Below are 21,865 nucleotides of genomic sequence, written 5' to 3'. Positions count from 1 at the left end.
ACAGGAGCCACTGATGTGAGCACACTCCTCCCTTCAACATTTCACTACTCCTAGTCCATCAAGACGGGCAGGTAGGGAGCTGAACTAGCACATTAGCAGCCTCCCCACCCTCCACCCCTATTTAAAAGGTCAATACTGGCATGGAATGCTTCTTTCATTAGCTCTTAAGCTAATGTTCCCCTTAACACACACATTCTGCTTTTTAAGATGAGCAATATAAGGTCTAATAAAAATGCATTTATTTAATATACAAAACTTACAAATGCACTTAGGTCAAGGTCCTAGCTAGTGATAGTGTTCAAGTAGACATGCCAGTGTTTTCACCGGTGGTGGAGAGGGGGAACTTCAGCGGATGAAGAAACCTGAGATGTAAGCAGCTACAAGGAAAGTGGGGGGAGAGAGGCTGCTTTCGTCTTTGGTATCTCACCACAGCACCCCAATCCGAAGTGCAAGTGCTGTAGAAGTGCACTAAGCTCACTCTGGGGCACCCATCTTCAAAGCAGCCAAGCGTCCGGACAAGAAAAATGGTACCCAGATTCTTGGAGTCTAATACTCCCCCAACAAACAGCTCTTCCACCCCTGGCATTTAAAAAGGCAAGTCTGCTTATGGCACAGTATTCTTGTGTCAAAAAAGGCATGTGTAGTGAAAGGGAAAGACAGAGATACCTCCCCTTCCTGTAGGCACATCATGTGGGCAGGATATTTGACAGGCAGCAAGTACAGAGAGGAAGGTGGCCACCAGTCACAATCAAGGCACGACTTTGAGACAAGGAGGGGAGGGTGCCCTGAGAGCCAGCTTGCAGTGTGGGTGGTAGCCGTGGGGTACACAAGGCTTCACATTGCCAGGACGTGGTATGTTTCAAACCCATCTCCCTCCACAACCAAGCTGTGAAGCACTGCAGTCATCGCTGTCCCAAGCTGTTCCAAGTGCCAGCATTCGCAACCAAGGCTTCCCTGCAGACAAGCCTAACAGATCGGATCAGCCACCTTCTTCCTGGGGCGACTTCGCGGGACCCGAGCCGAGCCCTGCAGAGGAGGACAAAGTGTGAGTGTTCTGGCATGCAGACCCCAGCCTCGGATACAAGAGCTGAAGTTCTGGAGGAAAGGGTGGGGGCTGGGGTTGCACCCTCTCCCTTTGCCAGCCCAAGCCAGGGCACTTCCCAGGCTGTGCCCACCACCCAAGGGTCTCACCTCTTTGACAGGCGACTTCTTCTTCACCATGCGGAGGCTCTGGGTCCTGGCCAGCGGCTTGGAAAGCAAAGGTTTTCTGCTGTGGCCCCTTACGCCAGCAGAGAGCTCAGAGTCTGACCAGCAGTCCTCTTCGTTGCTGTCAGAGCCCAGCTCTTGAGGAGATGCCCTGTGTCCTATGAAACAACCAAGAGTGGTAGGCAAGGAAGGCTGGAGTTTTACTCATGCCTGTCTTAACACCAAACAACATGCACTTTTAAATGTAGATACAGCTGCAACAGGAGCCCAGGAAGTTAGAGGGCGGGTGTGGTCTTCTTTCCCCCTTGCAATTGCTGATGATGCAGGGGGAGGGAACATAGCTGTCAACTTTTCCCTTTTCTTGCTTGGAATCCTATTTGGAATAAGGGAATTTCCCTTAAAAAAAGGGAAAAGTTGCAAGCTATGGGAGGGAAAGGAGCAAACTGGTACGCCAGTTATTGTTGGATTGTCATCTGCCCCAGTCAACACAGCCAGTGGTCAAACACCCTTCCCATGTGTTGTTCATGAGACAGAAACACTGGCAAGCTCTCTGTCCACTCACCTCCCTGTCATGCATAATTCTATGCACGTCTTCCATGTCACTTTTTGCTCGCCTTTTCTCCAAACTAAAAAGTCACAAACATGGCAAGCTTTCCTTAGAGGGGAGTTGCTCCTCCACCCCCTGGATCATTGTGGATGCCAGCAGTTCCAAGCATTTTCTGGGCTTGCTCACCTATTGGCCTCCGGCGGAGCTCCTGTTCCTCCAGGTACAGGGGATCAGAGTAATGCACAGGAGCCGTGTCTGGGATGGAACGCAGGTCCTGCATGCTGAAGCTACGCAAATGCCCGGCCAGGGCCCCCTGACTCTGAACAAAGGGAGACAAAGGGAGGAATGAAGCAGAGAGCTGTATGCAAACAAAAGACAACCTTCAAGGGCAGCTCATTCCCCAATGACAAGAAAAGCTTTGCTTCCAAAAATATTTCCTGGAGGTAATTTTTTCCCCACTATGGAGAAGAAACCAGCATGATACGGACACTACTCCCAATTGTGTTTTGGGATGATGAAAGGAATACATAGGGTTAAACAGAGCTGACAGGAGAGGACTGAGCAGGGAGAACTGCCACTGTTAGTGATGTCACATGAGACAAGCTAACCCAGATATTTAGAATGCTGATGTGTTTCTAGTTTATTGCTGGTTTTAATTTTTGGATGTTTTAATTGCTTTTACTGTTTTATTCTTTTTGTAAACCGCTTTGAGGTTTTCTGAAATTAAGCAGTATATACATTTTATGAAATAAATTTAATAAATAAGGAGGAATGAGACAAAGAGGGGTATCCTGTGCCAAGGGAGGGGGACACAACTGATAAATGAATCCCAAAAGCAGAAATCCCACAAATCCCCTTTGGTAGGACCTTCTTAAAGAGTGTGCAGAATGCAAGGCAATCCAGAGCTGCAGCCATACAGGGATAATTCTAAACATCGCCACCTTCACAAGCAGAGGTCTGTTTCAGAGGCATCCAGAGAAGGAACCAGCCCAAGGTGGGAAGCGTACTCCTGCTCAAAGGCCTAAGCATCTGCCTCGGGGCCACACTCCCAGTAAGAGCTGGGAGTAAGCCCAATGTTGTTCTACATTCATGTGGATTATTAAAATGAGGTCACCCTACCAGCTCCTTCCCACAGGTGGCAAAGCTTATTGCAGGCAGTATCTGGTCAACTGGGAAGGGCAACTGAGTCCAGAGAACTACCCAGATTCTGGCTGGTTACATCTCAGTCAGCTGGGGTGAGAGGTTTGCATAGCATGCTTCAACCACCCTCCATGGCCTGGCAATGCTGAGCTGGGAACTGTCAAGGCCACAGGGGGCTTTAGTGCAACAGACAAGGCTACTACATTACACCGCCTAGGAATGGGACAGCAGCCCTTCTCTTCCTTCCCCAAAGCCTCCAGGGCTGCTGCTTGTTGCCCAAGCTAGCCCACCACCCCATCCCCTTCTTAGCCCATATGCAGAGGAAACGTGGTTACTTTTGCTGCAGCTTGGGCAGCAGCTGTGGCTGCGACATTGAGGCTCTTCTTCCCAAAGCTCAGCAGTGTCTCGTAGCCACGCTCCTGGGCCTGAAGGATGAGCTGATCAATTTCCTGCAGGGAAAGAGGAAGAGAAAGATTGTATGAAATGCACATGCCTCTGGCAGAACTAAATAAGCAGTAGGCAAAGCACATTGAAGGCTGGAACTTTTGGTGACCAAAACCTCCATGTATGTAGTAACTCCCACACAGAAGCTTCCAGAAATCCTTTGCTCATCCAGAACTGGACGGAAAAATTAAGGAGTGGCTCACCTGGTGCCAGACCCCTGAATGCCTCCCCCCTTCCCTGAAGCGGACGGTCTGTTCCAGGATTACTCTCACCTTTTCTTTGTGGGATAATGTGGGATGTACAAATTTGCGGTACAGCCAGCTAGCACCCCTTGTGTATGGAGACAACAGCCATATGACAAATCCCATTTTGATCTCATAGTAGAAGGGGAACCTGTTCAGAAGAAAACACAGTTGTGAGACCAGGGAGCGGGTGGGCTTTGGGATCTTTTCTGTTCAACAGCTGACATGTCTATGTAGTTCACTGAAACAAGGGGGTGGGGAGAGAGGGAGAGGGAGAACGGCAACTCACCAGGAAATGAAAGTATCTGCGAGGATTTCTGTGGCCATGAAGAGGGCAAACACGATCCAGTACATCATCCAGCGGACCTGCCAAGTCACCAGGAAGCATTAGGTCCCTCCTAGTCAATGAGATGCAAATGCCTGGGGAAACCCTGCCCTGCTACGAAGAAACTGGTCTCAGGTGGCACTCAAATCTTCAGCTCTCGATGTGGAATTGCACCATGGAGACACAGTACGTCAACAAAGGTAAAGAGACACCAGTCACAATATGACTGTCCCCCATCTAACTTTGGTTTATTAATCATCATGCCAAGTGTGTCCTCCAAGCCACAAGTGTCTTTAATTTGCAACACAGCCTGGAAATGGCGAGCCACAATCCTGGTCCCTGGGCTGAGAAGAACATAGGAGCATATAAGAAGAGCCTGCTGGATCAGGCCAATGGCCCATCTAGTCCAGTGGCTGACCAGATGTCCCAGTGGAAAACCCCCAAGCAGGATTCGAGTGCAAGAGCCCTTTCCCCTCCTGCAGTTTCCAGCAACTGGTATTCAGAAGCACTGTGGCCTCCAACTGCAGAGGCAGAGCGTAGCCATCATGGCTAGTAGCCATTAATAGCCCACTTCTCAATGAATTTGTCTAATCCAGTTTTGAAGACATCTAGGTTGGTGGCCATCATTGCCTCCTGTGGGAGGGAGTTCCATAGTCTAACTTTGTGCTTGCATTAAGAAGTCCTTCCTTTTGTCTGTCCTGAATCTTTCAACATTCAGCTTCATTGGATGTCCACCAATTCTAGAAGGCCCTGCCCCAGACACCCACTGCACCCTCAGGCAAGAAGAGGGACAGACAGCAGGACCCCTGACGAGCAGCATCATGTGGGAGAAGACAACCCAAAGGGAAGCCATTCAGTGCCACTTGTAGTTCCCAAATGTCCAAATGTAGTCCTCAAGGCAGCCCCACAAAAAGTGCATGGTGCTCAATGCCACAGCTGAGCACAAATGCCCCTGGCTCTGGAAAGCAGAGCACCTGGCTGCTTTAGCTAGGCACTGTGGGAAATACATTTGTTTTATTTTAGCCCTGGGCACTGTGGCTACAGAAGAATCTGCCCACTCTTGAAGCCACTCACAGTACTGAGATGGAATCAACCCACAGCTTGACTCAACTACAGTGCACCCTTGAGTTACGTACCGCTCTGGATACGTAACTTTCAGGTTGCGAAGGCGGCAAACCCGGAAGTGTATACTTCCGGGTTTCACCATGCACGCATGTGCAGAAGCACTCTGCGCACCACACGCATACGCAGAAGCGCTCTATCGTGCCACGTGTGTGCGCAGAAGCGGTGCCTCCAATTACGGACTTTTCAGGTTAAGTATGGACCCCCAGAATGAATTTAATGCGTATCTGGAGAGTCCATTGTACTGTATTCAGAATCTGAGGGTTACTTCATTCTTCCTCCCCCCTGCCCGACACCACTTACATATTCCCGGATATTTTTCGTTTTCACAGCCTTGTAGGAAGCATAGGCAGGGTAGAGCATCCCAAGCACCAGCCTGTAACGGAAAGGGGGCGTCAAGAAGGCGGGCCAGCACCGGTACAATCCAGCTAGGATCCACAGGCACCACTGCTTCGCATAGCGCTGCACCTTGGCCTTCGCGGCCTCCATGGCCGCCCCAGAGAATATGCTATTCTGACCCTGGGGCATGGCAAGAAGGGTGCAAGAGGCCTCCAAGCACCAGGCAGGCAGCTGACTGCACTGAGCAGCTCAGGAACTCTCAAGGATTATTTCTGGGGCCTTCTCCCTCCTACACACATGCCTTGGGTTGCTCAATGAGAGGTGGGACCGGCTCAACAAGCTCCTCAGCCAGGCCTTCCTTGGCTGCTGGGTGTAAACAAAAGGGCAGCTGGAGACATAAGACTCAAGCCCCTCCAGGAGCCTCCAAAACCGGAAGTCCAGCTCAGTCCCCCATGAAATCTAAGAATCTCCCCAGCCCCTCACTCAAAACTGCAGGAATGTTGTGTAGAGCATTCCACCATCTTGTTGGCACCATAACATATATGGAAACAGAGAATATTTGATCAGGGTTACCATAGCACAGTGGAAATGTACCTGGTTGTGCACAGAAGGGCCTAGGTTCATTCTCCAGCATTTGCAGGGAAGTTTGGGAAAGATCTTTCTCTAAGATGCTGAAATCCCCTGCCAGTCAATTCTGAACAAGATGGACCAATGGTCCAACTCAGTATAAGGCAACAGCATTTCTGAGGAAGGAGCTCTATACAACCAATCAACCATTGTAGAGGGTTGGGTTAGATGACCCTGTCGGTCCCTTCCAACTCTACAATACTATGATTCTGAATCGATGGGATGCTTCTGGAACTATTGATGGTATGCCTGAAACGATTCAGTTCCCCAATCTGGGGTCCTTGAAATGTTCTGGATCACAGCTCTCATCGGCTCCCCCTGCTGTGCTCCCACTCTATGGGCCACGCTGGCTGAATCTGATGAAAAGACACCTGGAAGGCACCAGGTTCAAGAAGCATACAATAGCAAAGACTGAAAGAAACAGAGGCCCATTAGTCTGCAGTTAAGCAAAACTGAGGCAGGTTATATTTAAGAAAAACAGCGGCAGGGAGGCTCAACAATTGTTTACTGAGAAAGATGAGCAAGCAATATCTTGAAACTACAAGGGTGAAGATTTATAACTCTATTTAAAAAAAAAAATGTCCAGTAGCACCTTAGAGACCAACTAAGTTTGGTCTTGGTATGAGCTTTTGTGTGCATGCCAACAATTATTATTATTATTATTATTATTATTATTATTATTATTATACAACATTTCTACTGCGCCAGACCAACACAGCTACCTACCAGGATTTAGAACTTGCAAGATTTAAGCTGTAGTGTTTATGGTGCGTCTGAGTTTCTCTGCATCAGAGAAGCCCAGCATTATGTGGCTCCTTCCACATTAGCATGACTCCTCTCTTAAGAATGCAAAGCTGGGAATCATAGACTTACAGGAATTGGGTCATCTAATCCAGCCAATAGTCATCTAATTCAGCCTCCTGGTGCTGACTCAATTCAGAACCACTATGTGCTGCTTGTGAGACACCAGAAGAAAACCCGACTACCACAGGAGTCAAGTGCAAAACGGCCCTTAGCATTTTGCCAGTTGTGCAACCAGGGAGGAGAGGGCATGTCTTGTCATGCCTTGCATTCAGGACTCGAAGAGCATAATGTGGCTTGTCATGTCTTGCATTCAGGACTCAAAGAGCATAATATGGCTTGTTGTGTCTTGCATTCAGGACTCAAAGAGCATAATAGAACCTTTGGCTCCTTTGAAAAAAGACCAAGTTTATCGGTGGAGCTGAAGGAACATTGCAAGTTTCAAGTTTTAGGTGCCCAGAGGGCCCCCAACCACTCTGTCAAACCGGAGGATTATAAAGGAAATAAAAATTAAAGGGAAAAAGGTCTCTATTGCTAAAGAAAGGGAAAATGCTCCATTGTCTCTGTTCTTTCCACAGATCTGCAACTGAATGGCATCCATGCCCCTGGCACAGCACCCGACTCCTACAACCCTGACTCAATTCCATGAGAGTTATTCATGCCAAGCCTCCAGAACACACTTCCTCAATGGGCACCCTTGTTGCACATACACTTGGCCTGGCGCTAAAGGCATCCCACAAGCATCCAAGTTACACTCCATCATGGAACCAGAATGCATCTAAAACAGCAGTCTTCCACAAGTGGAAGTGCACGAACTTTTCTTATTTTTTATTAATCTTATGGGTTTTTTTGCAATGCGTTTTACTGTCTTTTACAGCGTTGTTACCTGCCCTGGGACCTTAGGAGGAAGGGCAGGCAATAAACTGAAATAGATAATAATAATAATAATAATAATAATAATAATAATAATAATAATAATAATATACTATTATAAGAAGTGTGTGTTTTGGGGGGTGCTCCATGGCGTCTGGGAGCCAGGGTGCCACTCAAAGGGCTCATCGTTTTCTCTCTGGAGACGAACCCCACCCGCCAAGCTGGAGAGAACAACGGGGCGAGGCGCCTCCATTTACCAGCCCAAGTTTCTAGTCCTCTGGATGGGCATGAAGATATCTAAAAAGGAGGCGCAATTCCAGCCAAAGGCTCGGAGGGCGGGTCCCCTTAGCTGCCATCCCACCCACCCACCTCAGGCTCCTACACTGGACTGGCTCCTTCTGCTGTCAGACGAAAGGACCCCCCCCTCCCCACCGAGACTCCTTCGCCCTGGGCTGAACCCTGGGAGCGCCGCGGGTCCCCCAGAGGCCATCCAGTCGACCCACCACAGCTCCCGAATGCAGCCCAACTCACACCACGACGCGGTACAGGACCCAGGAGATCATGGCCGGGGCCCCGGAGGCGCCTCTGCTTCCTCCGCCTGGGCCGCCTCAGCCAAAGACGCTCCGCTGCCGAAGCCCCGACCCCGCAGCGGCAGCAACAGGTGCGGAGACCTCCCCTCGCCAGCCGTTTGAATGTTGGTGCCAGAGCGCACGCGCGGCCTCCCTCGCGCACCAACGGCTCTGCCTGCCTCAGCGATAGGCTGCCTTGGGCCCCGCTCCTTGCGGGTGGGCGAATGAGGAGGCAGAGAGAAGACGGCGGTTGCCGCCCCTTAGCGGTGCTGGCGGCTGTTCCCCTTCCGCCCTCTCTGACTGGCTTGAGGAGATCTAAGTAGCAGGAGGGAGAGTCGCTTCCGGCCTCTTCCGCCAGCTTGGTGCCCTCTCTAGGCGTTTTGGGAACTACCACTCCCGTCAGCCCCAGGAGGCGATCCTTCCGGTCTATGTGTTGCCTAACCGCCGAAGAGGCTGATGGGAGTGGTAGTCCAAAACATCCCTGCTTCTTTTATTTTCTTGTGTTAGCGTTTGTACTACAGTTTGAATTCTATGGAGTTCTGAGAATTCACATATAAGAACGCATACCAAAAAATGCAGCATCTAGCAAAGTACATTACAATTGGTACAAAAGATAGAAAAATCATTAATTGATCAGCCAGAACCACCAGCAATTTTCAAGGGATCCGTGTTCAGCAGGGACTGCCAACTTGAATAAAATATTGGAAGGTTGGTTCCTATGTTGTTGAGGGAGGGAAATCTGGGGATCCGTGTTGTAGGTCAAGGCTGTCATCACTCAGATAATAATAATAATAATAATAATAATAATAATAATAATAATAATAATAATAATTTATTTATACCCCGCCCATCTGGCTGGGTTTCCCCAGCCACTCTGGGCGGCTTCCAACAAAACACTAAAATACAATAACCTATTAAACATTAAAAGCTTCCCTAAACAGGGCTGCCTTCAGATGTCTTCTAAAAGTTTGGTAGTTATTTTTCTCTTAATAATAGGAGATCTCGAACTCTGAGAGTTCAATAGGCCAATATTAAGAAAGGAGGGTTTATGTTTCCGTAATTCCATCTCTCTCATTTGGCAACAGATAGGATCAGAATGTCAATAAGTCATAGAGTTGTAGAGTTGGAAGGGATCTCGTGGATCATGTTACAGAAAATAGGGCTCCACCCTACATAATCTCTAAGACATTATTCCTTGTTTAAAAGGACCACATTTCCCCTTTAAACCAGAACTTTACTGTCAGTGTTTTCACATGCACAACAGTTCCCCCTGCTGGAGTGTTTTGCTGCCTGGAAAGAATCAATTTATAACTCTCATATTTGTAAATAAGATATTTTATGAATGAATAACGTATTTTATGAATGATACTCCTGCCTTTTCTTCTCCTGGAGATATCCCACAAGGCAGCTTCTCCTAGATGGCAACCTTCCCAGGCTGAAAAGTCCCACCTGCCCCTCACCTCCCTGTAGAGCATGTGCAGAAACCACCTTCTTGACCGTTGAGCCCACTATTGGTCTTGTCCACTCAATCTGCCAGAGCCTGTTTTTGCATGCAGGGGAAGTCTCTAAATCATTAAGGGTTTGAGACCTATCGGCTACCCCCACCTGGTTTAGCTGGCTAATCAGCCAAAACATCACAATGAGCATAAAAGGGGAAGAGGGGCGCCATGTTTGGTTCACATCTGACCCTGGCAGTCACCTCTGCAGTCAGGAACTCCTAAATGGGCTGCAGATTGGTCATTAATTGGTAGGTTGGATACTTGTCAACAAAATGGTGAGTGAGACCTGTCAAACTGAGGTCTTTTGTGCATCAGTAGAACTGTATAACCCACAACGCGGGTGGCGCTGTGGGTTAAACCACAGAGCCTAGGACTTGCCGATCAGAAGGCCAGCGGTTTGAATCCCCGTGACGGGGTGAGCTCCCGTTGCTCGGTCCCTGCCAACCTAGCAGTTCGAAAGCACGTCAAAGTGTAAGTAGATAAATAGGTACTGCTCCGGCGGGAAGCTAAACGGCGTTTCCGTGCGCTGCTCTGGTTCGCCAGAAGCAGCTTAGTCATGCTGGCCACATGACCCGGAAGCTGTACGCTGGCTCCCTTGGCCAATAAAGTGAGATGAGCGCCGCAACCCCAGAGTTGGTCACGACTTGACCTAGTGGTCAGGGGTCCCTTTACCTTTAGGAGTGTGAGAAAAACGAACCCAGATAAATACAATATCTAAAGAAGTGGATACAATATGTCAGGAATATGAATGGCAGACCTGGATGGGCTATTTACAACATATCATGATGGACAAGTTGGAAAAACATGTAACCTATGCATGCTCCAGTCCAGTTTTTGCTGGACACTTTATGAAGTTTTAAAAGTTGCTCCCCACTTTGTTTAGGGCTCTTCTTCTTCCTTTTGTTGGAGAAGAGAGACACTGCTGCAAGAGATCAATAAAGACCAGGTTTAAAGAGCCTGCCTTGCTTTCTTTTACCTGATTGTCATCTCTGTTTTGTTTCTCTGACCAAGAGTGGACCTTGGGAGATCCCACATCCCTCGAGAGGGGGTTAGGTTGTAAAAGCAAACCCCATTTTCCATAACACCCTGCAGTACAGGAATCACAGCAAAAGAATATCTAATGGAGAGGCCTCCCAAATAGAAATGGCAACACCTTTTACCTAATGCTGACCCCCAAAAGAAGGCAGGGGGGAGGGGGGAGAGGTGTTTTTCTCCCATGTGAACGCAACATTACTTGACATGACAGTTCAAGGCAAAATCAATACCAGCTTCCAGACAGTTAATGAAGAAAGCATGAAGAAATAGGGAATAAATAACTTTATTACAATGAATTAAATTTCCCAAGTCAAATTAAAAGGTGTAGAGGTGCCACTATTTTTCACAGTGCACATTCCCAAGTGCATTTCGTATGTGGTTAAGCAAAAGTGTCTGTCGTGAGAAGTGTCCTGTCCATATAGAGTCTCCCCTACCTGCTTAATATCATGCCTTCCCTAGAAAGGTCCAAGCGTCCTGATAGAAGCTTCACTTCACTTTTTAACTTATTTAATGGATAGCACTGGGCAGGTGAGGCGAAGGAAAAGTCAACAGCCCCCCCCCCGGAAATTATCCCCCCAATATTTTTCCTCAAGTTCTTCCCAGCAGAGATGTTGAAGGCCATCCTCCCTGCAAATTCAAAATGCTGTTGTTATTTCCTAATTTTGAGCAGCCTCCCCAACTACCTGCCAAAGGCTATCTTGGGTGAAGACAAGAGAAACTCAAGTTCCAGAATGGTGAGACACAGATTCTCTGTGTAGGCCCAGAGGCACCCTGCTCTCCATCCAAAAAGAAGAAAGGCTGCAGTCTTCACCATAACCACTCAGAGGTAAGCCCCACTTAATTCGATAGGGCTTACTTCAAAGTTAGAGGGTTAGGATTGCAACATAGCTCACACCACAGGGCTGAGGCCATCACACTTGTGTCCTTCATATCCCTCGGCCTTACATTCCTGAACCCAGACAGGATGGTGTGTGTGTGTGTGTGTGTGTGTGTGTGTGTGCATGCTACATTTTACACCACAAGAAATGCAGAGCCGAGGGGAGTTGAATTGTCCTTTTCCCCACCCTGCTGCTGCTGTTGCTGTGCATGGCTATTCTCCATGGCTTGAGACGCTTTTCTCCATCGCCTTGGGAAAAAGTGGCTGTGGAGAGTGAGGGCGAGGTCTAGAGAGGAAAGGTATAAGGACAGAAGAAGAATCCTGGTGGATCAGGCCAATGGCCCATCAAGTTTGGCATTCAGTGGCCAACCAGATGCCTCTGGGAAACGCACAAGCAGGGCCAGAACACGACGTGATGAAGGAAAACTGGAGAGAAGGCAGGGAGAGTCAGTTGAGTTTCAGCCTGGAGTCTTTCCCAGCCCTACCAATGGATGCTAGGGGTTGGATGTAGGACGTTCTGCATGCCTTATAAGAGAACAAGGGTGGCGTTCATGGTGAGTTCCAGCACCTCTTTTTCTAGAAAAATAGCATTGACTACACTCTGCCTTTACAAGCGTTAGGTGTAAAGGGTCTCAATTGCACCGAAGGCTTTCATAAATACTGCAAATTAAAAGAGGAGACCATGTTTGGGTACCCTGCTCCTTCCACTAAAGGAAGGCAGTGCATGGATTTCCACCTATAGAACTGTAGAGTTGGAAGGGACCCAAAGGGCCAACCACCAGCAATGCAAGAATCACATGACCCTCTTGAACCCAGATATCCATGGTGCACCACTTTCTGTTTTATATAACCCCACATTCCTAAGCCTGAGCCATAGATTACCAGGCTTCTCCCTGCCCTGGCTCCTGTTCTTGCCCCAAGTTTAGCTTGTTTTGCTGTTCTCCTTCTGTTTGCACCCTTGGATGTTCTGCTTGCCCTATGGATTCCATAGCCTCCTTCTACCACCCTTTCCAGAAGCCCTTGGCCTGGCTCTGGGAGGCCAAGAGTCTGATTGAGGTTTCTCCATGCTTCAAATGGTTCTGAGGATCTGGCCCGTTGAATGATGCTAGCAAGAGATGTCACCAGTAGATCAAAATCCCATTCACTTTATTCTGGGACTGGACAACAGCAAGTCCCGCCTTCTGCTGCTCCTCATTTCTCCTGAGCCAGTCCCAAGAGGTTCAAAGCTAGCCTTGATTTGGAAGAGGGAGCTATGTCAAGTTGCAGCCACCCTGACCTGGCAAAGCGAGCTACATGCACTGCTGACCCACCCAACTGGGCAAGAGTTTGCCCCATGCACCACCTGGAGTCACAGAGACCCATCTGCCACCTCTGGCCCACATTGAAAGCAGGCTTTGCTCTTTTCTTAATACACTTTTTGCCTAACGAGAAGCAATAAGCAGGACTGAGTACTCTTTGGGGAATATGTAAAAATATAGAGAGACGTCTGCTGCCAAAGTCACATATTTTAGTTGCATAATAAAATAGCTGCATATAGTACCTGTCTTCATATAATCATAAACCGTATGTATCAGTTGCACTATCCAGATGGATGTCTGGTCTCGATCCTGTGATATCTTCCAGCATATTCCTCTTAATATGTGGAATAATGTTTTATGGACCCTCAGAAATCTGCAAAGGAGCTTAGAAATCATGGGATTTCTGGTAGGGGTTGTGTAATTAATATTTATGTCTCTTCACTTGCTACCTGATTCCCAATCCAATCACCATTATGTTTTCTAGCTCTCTGTCCACAACAGCTAGAAAGAGGCTTTCATAGGGTGAGAGTTGCTGTAGGTTTAGAGGTTAATAAGAGCTAATGGACCAGTCAGAAAAAACTGGGATGTTAGAGGCACAGCTGGAAGTCAGCTGGGAGCTGCTGGTGCAGAGCCATAAAAAGTGTGTGTGTGTGTGTGCAGAATCAGGGTTTATTTGTTGCAAAGCAGGAAGTATGGAGCAAATGATGTTGGTTTGTGTTGAGCTCCCTGTTTAATGGATTGGTATGGATTGGCAGGGGCCAGCTGAGACATCATTTCTACTGCACTTTCATCATGGTTTGCAATCAGGATGCTATTCCATTCCTTTAAAAAACGAAACAAAATTAAGCTTTTGGGAGATCTCAAAAGAAATGAAAGAAACCCGGGAGGAAAGGCAGGAGAACAGCGATTTGATCATGATGATGTTGTCGTGTGGGTATACTTTAAAAAACCAAAAGTGGCAACCCCAGAGGAAACCCCAAGTGTGGAACCATAGCATTTCAACACTTACACGCTCAAGGGATCACCTTGAAGGAATGGGTTTCCCAAATCTAAAACCTGACTGTGCAGTCAGTCTGAAACGGGCCCCAAAATCCCCATTTTCCTTCTCCATTAGCTAAAATCCATTAACTTGAGCACTTGAGCCAGTGTGTGGCAAGGACCCAGCTGTATAAACAAAGCCCTCTCCTTTATCAGTACGTGACGCTTAATGGATGGCCTTGTCAGTTCCGAAGTGGAGACGGGACGGCAGAGCTGGGGCTTATATAACCTCAAGTGTCATTTCCAAGTGTGGTCATTATTCCAGGGAGCTTCATGTGTCTGTTGTGTGTGTATGTGTGGAGAGAGTTCGGTGCTGAAATTTGGCAACAAGATTTGCGTTTCAACCGGCATGCTTGGCCAGCGTTGCATGGAGTTAATGACGTGAGGTCTAGGGGTATGTTATTATTATTGCATATACATCCAGGTCGACGTAGGAGTGTGTGAGCGTATGTTAGGTCCCATTTGTGTTCTGGAGGAGCCTCTGCATTGAGGAGGCCCTGAGCTTATATCCTTACCGTGGAAAGAAGAAGGGTGGGGGATGAGTAATCAGCCTTGCTCCAAGTGACTACAGTGCTCAGGTGCCCACCTCCAGCAGAAGTGTGTGTGTGTGTGTGTGTGTGTGTGTGTGTGTGTGCAGGTAGGGGATGGCGGTGACCTACCTCTGCCCTACAAGCTGAGATCTACCACGATATGCTTGTAAACCAGTGTGTTCCCCTTGAAGCTGGGCGCCAGAAGGATATCCATGTCCTCCAAAGGGATGGGGCGGAAGGCGCGGGGAGCCTGCACAGAGAGTTCCTGGAACTTTGCAAACTTCTGCTTCTCTTCATCCCACAGGTAGATGTGGGTGAAGGAGAAGTCACTCCCCAGGGCCATATATTGATGCTGGGACACACGGAACGGCTCCATCACCATGGAGCCTCGGGAGGGCAAGGTCTGCAGCTCCGTGAACCGCAGGCCCTCCCACTTGACCACCTTGGAGTCGCCAATGTAGCGGCTCAGGCACAGGAAGTTGTCCCTCTTGACCCGGAAGTGCTTGACCATCTGGACGTCCATCACGTCTGCCACATCGCCCAGGTGGAGGAACTGCTTCTGCGAGCGGTTCCACTGGTAGATGATGGGGGCCTGGGAGCTGCTGGAGATGATCAGCCGGGGCTTGCCATCAATCTCCAGGTACTCCACGTCGGTGTCACGGTGCCACGAGTGAAGGTCCTGGTGGGAGTAGAAGCCGTTCTGGTTCCAGCGGTAGAGGCTGGTGGAGCCAGCTTTGGAGCTGTCGGCAATGACAAAGAACCACTCGCCCTCGATCTGGAAGGCCTCAATATCGTTGGGCTTGCGGATCTTCTGGCTGTCGATGTCCTGGATCTTGATGAACTTGTCGATGTTGGTGTCCCAGCGGTAGATGTAGGAGCCGCCGAAGAGCTGGGCCACCACGACATACAGCTGCGACTCGGCCACGATGGGCTTGCAGTAAACAGCCGAGTGAGCTGCAGGAGAACATTATGAGGCATCAACACAGGAATAGGTCTGTTATAGGAATTCTAAGGTCATATATGCTTTTGAATTATGGTGCTGGAGGAGACTCTTGAGAGTCCCATGGACTGCAAGAAGATCAAACCTATCCATTCTGAAGGAAATCAGCCCTGAGTGCTCACTGGAAGGACAGATCCTGAAGCTGAGGCTCCAATACTTTGGCCACCTCATGAGAAGAGATGACTCCCTGGAAAAGACCCTGATGTTGGCAAAGATGGAGGGCACAAGGAGAAGGGGACGACAGAGGACGAGATGGTTGGACAGTGTTCTCAAAGCTACCAGCATGAGTTTGACCAAACTGCGGGAGGCAGTGGAAGACAGGAGTGCCTGGCGTGCTCTGGTCCATGGGGTCACGAAGAGTCGGACACGACTCAACAACTAAACAACAAGAAAGGTCTTATGCTGTATATATATAAAATAAATGTTCATAAATGTACAAGGCAAACACATACATAAGTATATAAACCATGTGTCTGAAATAGTACAGGAGAACAATCCTGAAGCCATTTTGACTCTCCCAAATTGACCTCAAATATTTCTCTGCAAGGAGGAAGGAAATGCGGAAAGCTTTCAAACTGTCTTTGGACTGTAGGGGCTTATACCTCCCTGTCTGGCAAGTATCTGTTAAGCTGAGCACATTATCAATATGCATAAGAGATTCAGGAACTAAGTATTTACCATCTCAAAGGAATGGCCAGGCTACCCAGAAAACGCAATCCTGGCAGACAGGAGAGAAGCAGCACACTCAAATTTCTGCTGAGGACCACCTCTTTCTGTGATGTATGTATGATGTTCAGTCAATGAAGCAGAAGCAGAGTTCCAGAAAGACATCTACTTCTGCTTCATTGACTATACAAAAGCCTTTGACTGTGTCGACCACAGCAAACTATGGCAAGTTCTTAAAGAAATGGGAGTGCCTGTTCACCTCATCTGTCTCCTGAGAAATCTCTATGTGGGACAAGAAGCTACAGTTAGAACTGGATATGGAACAACTGATTGGTTCAAAATTGGGAAAGGTGTATGGCAAGGCTGTATATTGTCTCCCTGGTTATTTAACTTATATGCAGAATTCATCATGCAAAAGCTGGACTGGATGAATCCGAAGCCGGAATTAAGATCGCCGGAAGAAACATCAACAACCTCAGATATTTAGATGACACAACCTTGATGGCAGAAAGTGAGGAGGAATTAAAGAACCTTTTAATGAGGGTGAAAGAGGAGAGCGCAAAATATGGTCTGAAGCTCAACATCAAAAAAATGAAGATCATGGCCACTGGGCCCATCACCTCCTGGCAAATAGAAGGGGAAGAAATGGAGGCAGTGAGAGATTTTACTTTCTTGGGCTCCATGATCACTGCAGATGGTGACAGCAGTCACGAAATTAAAAGACGCCTGCTCCTTGGGAGAAAGGCGATGGCAAACCTAGACAACATCTTAAAAAGCAGAGACATCACCTTGCCAACAAAGGTCCATATAGTAAAAGCCATGGTTTTCCCAGTAGTGATGTATGGAAGTGAGAGCTGGACCATAAAGAAGGCTGATCGCTGAAGAATTGATGCTTTTGAACTGTGGTGCTGGAGGAGACTCTTGAGAGTCCCATGGACTGCAAGAAGATCAAACGTATCCATTCTTAAGGAAATCAGCCCTGAGTGCTCACTGGAAGGACAGATCGTGAAGCTGAGGCTCCAATACTTTGGCCACCTCATGAGAAGAGAAGACTCCCTGGAAAAGACCCTGATGTTGGGAAAGATTGAGGGCACAAGAAGAAGGGGAAGACAGAGGACAAGATGGTTAGACAGCGTTCTCGAAGCTACAAACACGAGTCTGACCAAACTGCGGGAGGCAGTCGAAGATAGGAGTGCCTGGCGTGCTCTGGTCCATGGGGTCACGAAGAGTCGGACACGACTAAACAACTAAACAACAACATGTATGATGTTTTGGGGGGTGGTCTTGAGCTACAGGGTGGGCAATTTAAAAAGTCTATATAAGAGCTTGCACACCAGTTTTCTGGGTTCCTCTCCTCCCTCCCTGCGTGGGGTAAGCGGGGGACCCTGTTGCAACAGTTTATTAAATATCAGGCTTACTAGCCGCTTTGCTTCTCAGTATTCTCTGGTTGGCCTCTGTTATTTTCTCCTACCAATAGAGAACTTCATAAGGACTCTATATGGGCTCTTGGGTACCCCATAAGGGGAAAAGGAGCAGTTTTTTTTTATTACTTATATCAGTTGGAAGGAGACCCAAAGGGTAATCTCTTTCGATCCCTGCCCTGCAGTGCAGGAATCACAGCTAATTGTTGCAGGCAACAGACTACAAGGAGGGAGGCACCATAGAGAGAGGACTGGGAAATGCAGCGACAGCCCCTTCAAACAGGTTGTGATGAGGAATGGGGCATGCACCTTAGTCACCCCTGCTCTCTGGCATTTTAAAACGCATGACAAAAGACATGCATCTGTTGCACACGTGCATGACAGTTTTAGGTGGACATTCTGCAAAGGCCACCCCCAGGTACAGCATACATACATCACAGAAAAGGTGGTCTACAACAGAAATCTGAGTGCGTTGTTTATCTCCTGTCTGGCAAGTTACCTGATTGCATTATCTGGGTTTTGGCCACTCTTTTTTTTTTTTTAAAAAAAATATTTTATTAAGGGTTTTCTTGTTTTACAGTGTAAGTGTAATGCCTCGTATTTTTTTCTTCCATGTAACATTTTTACAAATCCGTTTCATTTGTTGAGGCATTAGGGGGAGAAGAAAAAAAAAGAAAAAAAAGAAAGGGGGTGGAGGGAGGGGAGATGGATGGGGGTGGGGTCGGGTAGCGGTGTTTCTATTATGCTTAATGTACGTAGAGTTTGGTGTCAGCGTGCTTGTGTTGTTCACTTGTGTTCCTTTGGTGGTGAGAGAGGTTGGGGTTGGCCTAGGGTGTGGTTGTTTGTTTGTGATTGGCTGTGGTGATCTTTGTTTTCGTGTGTGAGTGGGGTGGGTGGGTGTTTTGGATCAGGTTAGCCATATTGATTTGTATGCTGTTGGTGGATTATTGTCGTTGTCCTGTTGGGCTGTGTATGTGATAAAGGGGAGCCATACCGGGGTGAAGGTGTCTTCTTCTGTTTGTCCCCGTGTCAGTTTCAGTTTATTAGTTAATTTTTCTAGTAGGGCTGTTTCCCATACTATTTGGTACCATTGGTCCATGCTTACTCCTGACAGGTCTCTCCAGTGTCTGGTTATGGTGTTTCTGGCTTCTGAAAGTAGGTGGGTTATGAGTTCTTTGTGGTGTAAATGGGCATTGTTGTCTTGGAAGATGTTTAGTAGGGCCAATTCTGGGGTGAACTCTAATACTTGCTTAGTTGTTTTACATATTTCTTGTATGGCTGTTGTCCAGAATAGTTGGATTTTGGGACACTCCCACCACATGTGGAGGTATGTGCCTGTGGAGGTGCACCCTCTCCAGCATTTTGGTGAGGTTCCTGGGTGTATTAGCGCTAGTTTCCTTGGTCTTAGGTACCACCTGTAGGTGAGTTTCAGTGTGAGTTCTTTTCTTTTCATTGATATGGATTTAAAGGGGGGTTTAGACCACATTCTGGTCCATTGAGTGGGGTTAATCTCATAGCCTATGTCATTCTCCCATTGTTTTTTGATTGCGTCTAGGGGATTTGCGGGGGTTTGGAGTAGTATTTTGTATATTGCGGATACCGCCCCTTTACCGTTTCCCTTTGTTGTTAGGAGGAGGTTTTCAAAGGTTGTCAGGGGCCTAGTTGCTGCTGATTTTACTGTTGGGTTGTTTAAGAGGGCATGTAGTTGGTGTTGTGTTAACCAGGGCATTTGGGTGTCTTCTAGTTTGTCTTGTATTTCTTGTGTTGACAAGGGTTTGTTATTTTTATAAAAGTCTATTAGGCGATATAAGCCTTTGGTTCGCCAGGTTTTTATCTGGAGGTTTTGTGCTGCATGGTGGAATAATGGGTGGTACGCCAGGGGGATTAGTGGGGATGGGGTTGGGGATAGTTTGCCTATTTGTGTTTTCCATGCTTTGAGCATGGTCTGTGTGTACCTGTTAAGTGTTGTGGGAATTTTCTTTAGTTTGTTTGGGAGGAGTGGGTATGTTGTGGTGCAGGTATTTTCAATTGTGTCCCTCTCTAGGTGTACCCATTGTTTTGTCTCATCTTCTAGTATATATGGGATTATATGGCGTATTTGGTTGGCAATGTAATATGCTTCTATGTTGGGGATTCCCCACCCTCCTTCTGAGGTGGGGAGGTGCAGGTATTTGGGGCTTATTCTTGGTTTTTTATGTGAGAAGATGAAAGAGTGTAGTTTTCTCTGCCAACTGCGGAGTTGGGTTGAGGGGATCCAGATTGGGAGGGTTTGGAATAGGTAGGTTAGTTTTGGGAGTGTGATCATTTTGATCATGGCTATTTTGTCTGAGAGAGTGAAATTCATGTTTTTCCATCTCTTTAGGTCTTTGTTAATTTGTCGCCACAGGGGCTTGTAGTTGTGGAGGTACAATTTATTGAGGTTTCTGGTTATTTGTACCCCTAGGTATCTGAACTTGGTGTGGCAGAGTTTTATTTTGGTGACCTTCGTGAGTTCTTTTTGGGTGTGAGGAGGGGTGTTGAAGCACATAGCTTCTGACTTTGTAAAATTTACCTGTAGGCCCGACACCATTGCAAATGTGTTGAGTTCTCTGATTAGGGAGGTTGCTGTGCTTATGGGGTCTGGTGTTGTGACCATTAGGTCATCTGCAAAGAGCCCTAATTTATAGGTTCTGCCTTTTATTTCCACTCCCTTGATGTCTGTGGCTGCTCGGATGCGGATTGCTAAGGGTTCCAGAGCCAGGATAAATAAGAAGGGAGACAGTGGGCATCCTTGTTTCGTGCCTCTTTGGATAGCTATAGTATTAGAATCCATATTGTTAGTTCTGCATTTTGCTGAGGCTTGGGAGTATATTTGTTTGAGGATTTGTAGGAAGTTGGGGCCAAATTTCATGTTAGTTAGTACTGCTAATATGTATTTCCACTCTAAGCAATCTGGCCACTCTTTTGTTACTATAACTACTTAATTCCTGAATCTAGGTCACAGGTCAAAGGCTCACACCCTGTTCATATCTTGAATGTGCCCTTAAGACAGGATTTGTGAGGACAGGAGTTGTGAGGAAAGAGACAACGGGGAGGTTTCCCACTTGGACCTTGCAGAGAAATATTTGAGGTCAATTTGTTCAGGACCTTTTCTGTGGGGTTTCAGACATGTGGTTTATATATACAGCTATGAACATTTATATTATGACCTTAAAATTCGTATAACACAACTCTACAAATTCTGTGGCTCCATCCACTGCTTACCAGGGATGCGGTCAAAGTCCCGCAGCTTCCGTTCAACATAGTCCCACTTGAGGATGCTGCAGCTGCTGGAACTGGGCTGGGCCAGGGCCACGTAGAGGTCGCTGGAGTACAGGAATGGCTCTGCGGACACAGACTGGAAAGGCAGGACCTGGTGCACCACGAAATCTGATGGAGGAAAGAAACAAAGAGACCTTGTCTGTATCCCAAACAATTCCTGCTGATTGCCTTAAAAAAAGCCATTAAATGGCTTGGGACCCTGGATTCCTGAAGAGCCACATTCTACCACACCAGCCTGCCTGAACTCCATGGGTTCTCATTCCCACATGACATTAGACACTGGTCAGGAAAAACCTTATTGATTAGGATGTCCTATTTACATAGCATCCTCACCTCCAGTGCCAGGGTTACCTTCCCTACCCACCCATATTTTGCCACATGAAGTGTAGGTCGTTTATAGCCATGGTTTCATCCGTTCTGTTAGATTTCATTGTTCTGTAGTGTGGACATAAGAATGTAAGAAGAACCTGCTGGGTCAGGCCAATGGCCCAGAGCTATCCTGGCTAGTAGCCATCGACAGCCCTCTCCTCCTCCATGAATCTGTCTAATCTTTAAAAGCCATCTAACTTGGTGACCACCACTGCCTCATGTGGGAGCAAGTGTCACAGTTGAACTATGCACTGCATGAGGAAGGACTTTCTTTGACCTGTCCCGAATCTTCTGACATTCAGCTTCACTGGATGTGCATGAGTTCCAGTGTTAGGAAAGAGGGAGAAAAACGTTTCTGTTATGTACTGAGTTGAATAGGATCTAAATTGCAGCAGTCTGATTGGTCCTAGAACAATAGGATCCAGAATGCAGCAGTCTGATTGGTCCTAGAACAATAGGATCCAGAATGCAGCAGTCTGATTGGTCCTAGAACAATAGGATCCAAATTGCAGCAGTCTGATTGGTCCTAGAACAATAGGATTCAGAATGCAGCAGTCTGATTGGTGCCATTCTATTTCCCAGAAGGCCATGCAAACA

The 21,865-nt window shown here is 47.5% G+C and overlaps 2 protein-coding genes across 3 annotated transcripts in view; both read right to left on the bottom strand.

The window, feature by feature from the left end:
- Positions 1-217: 217 nt before the first annotated feature.
- Positions 218-8,528, bottom strand: REEP4 (receptor accessory protein 4). 2 transcript variants are annotated; one of them, XM_083629649.1, is made up of 8 exons: positions 8,198-8,528; positions 5,330-5,402; positions 3,869-3,945; positions 3,610-3,730; positions 3,229-3,342; positions 1,940-2,072; positions 1,192-1,364; positions 218-1,026 (listed from the first exon to the last, which is right to left on the bottom strand). In XM_083629649.1, exons 1-8 carry the CDS (start codon positions 8,227-8,229, stop codon positions 967-969), a joined length of 783 nt encoding a protein of 260 aa, XP_083485775.1. In that variant the 5' UTR covers positions 8,230-8,528; the 3' UTR covers positions 218-966. The 2 variants fall into 2 exon arrangements, with proteins under 2 accessions (XP_083485775.1, XP_083485774.1); XM_083629648.1 differs by lacking the exon at positions 8,198-8,528 and having other exon boundaries at positions 5,330-6,510.
- A 2,506-nt stretch (positions 8,529-11,034) lies between these two features.
- Positions 11,035-21,865, bottom strand: part of LGI3 (leucine rich repeat LGI family member 3) — a 29,990-nt gene continuing 19,159 nt past the window's right edge. Inside the window, exons 7-9 of the mRNA XM_083629490.1 lie at positions 20,843-21,007; positions 14,212-15,466; positions 11,035-13,969 (exon numbers count right to left, since the gene is read on the bottom strand). Of these exons, the coding sequence (XP_083485616.1) occupies positions 14,649-15,466; positions 20,843-21,007 (983 nt within the window). The 3' untranslated portion in view covers positions 11,035-13,969; positions 14,212-14,648. The remainder of the gene's footprint in view (positions 13,970-14,211; positions 15,467-20,842; positions 21,008-21,865) is intronic.

This window comes from Podarcis filfolensis (genome assembly GCF_964270895.1).
Source record: "Podarcis filfolensis genome assembly, chromosome: 8".
In the NCBI taxonomy this organism is placed as follows: domain Eukaryota; kingdom Metazoa; phylum Chordata; class Lepidosauria; order Squamata; family Lacertidae; genus Podarcis; species Podarcis filfolensis.
This window is presented reverse-complemented; position numbering and strand designations above follow the sequence as displayed.

What these genes read in the sequence shown, in the direction of transcription:
- REEP4 (XM_083629648.1), bottom strand. Translation starts at nt 5,554, where the DNA reads ATGCCCCAGGGTCAGAATAGCATATTCTCTGGGGCGGCCATGGAGGCC. An exon ending in GCAGATACTTTCATTTCCTG is followed by an intron (nt 3,731 to 3,868) that starts GTGAGTTGCCGT and finishes TCTTCTGAACAG; the next exon opens with GTTCCCCTTCTACTATGAGA. An exon ending in GCTCCGCCGGAGGCCAATAG is followed by an intron (nt 1,365 to 1,939) that starts GTGAGCAAGCCC and finishes GTTGTTTCATAG; the next exon opens with GACACAGGGCATCTCCTCAA.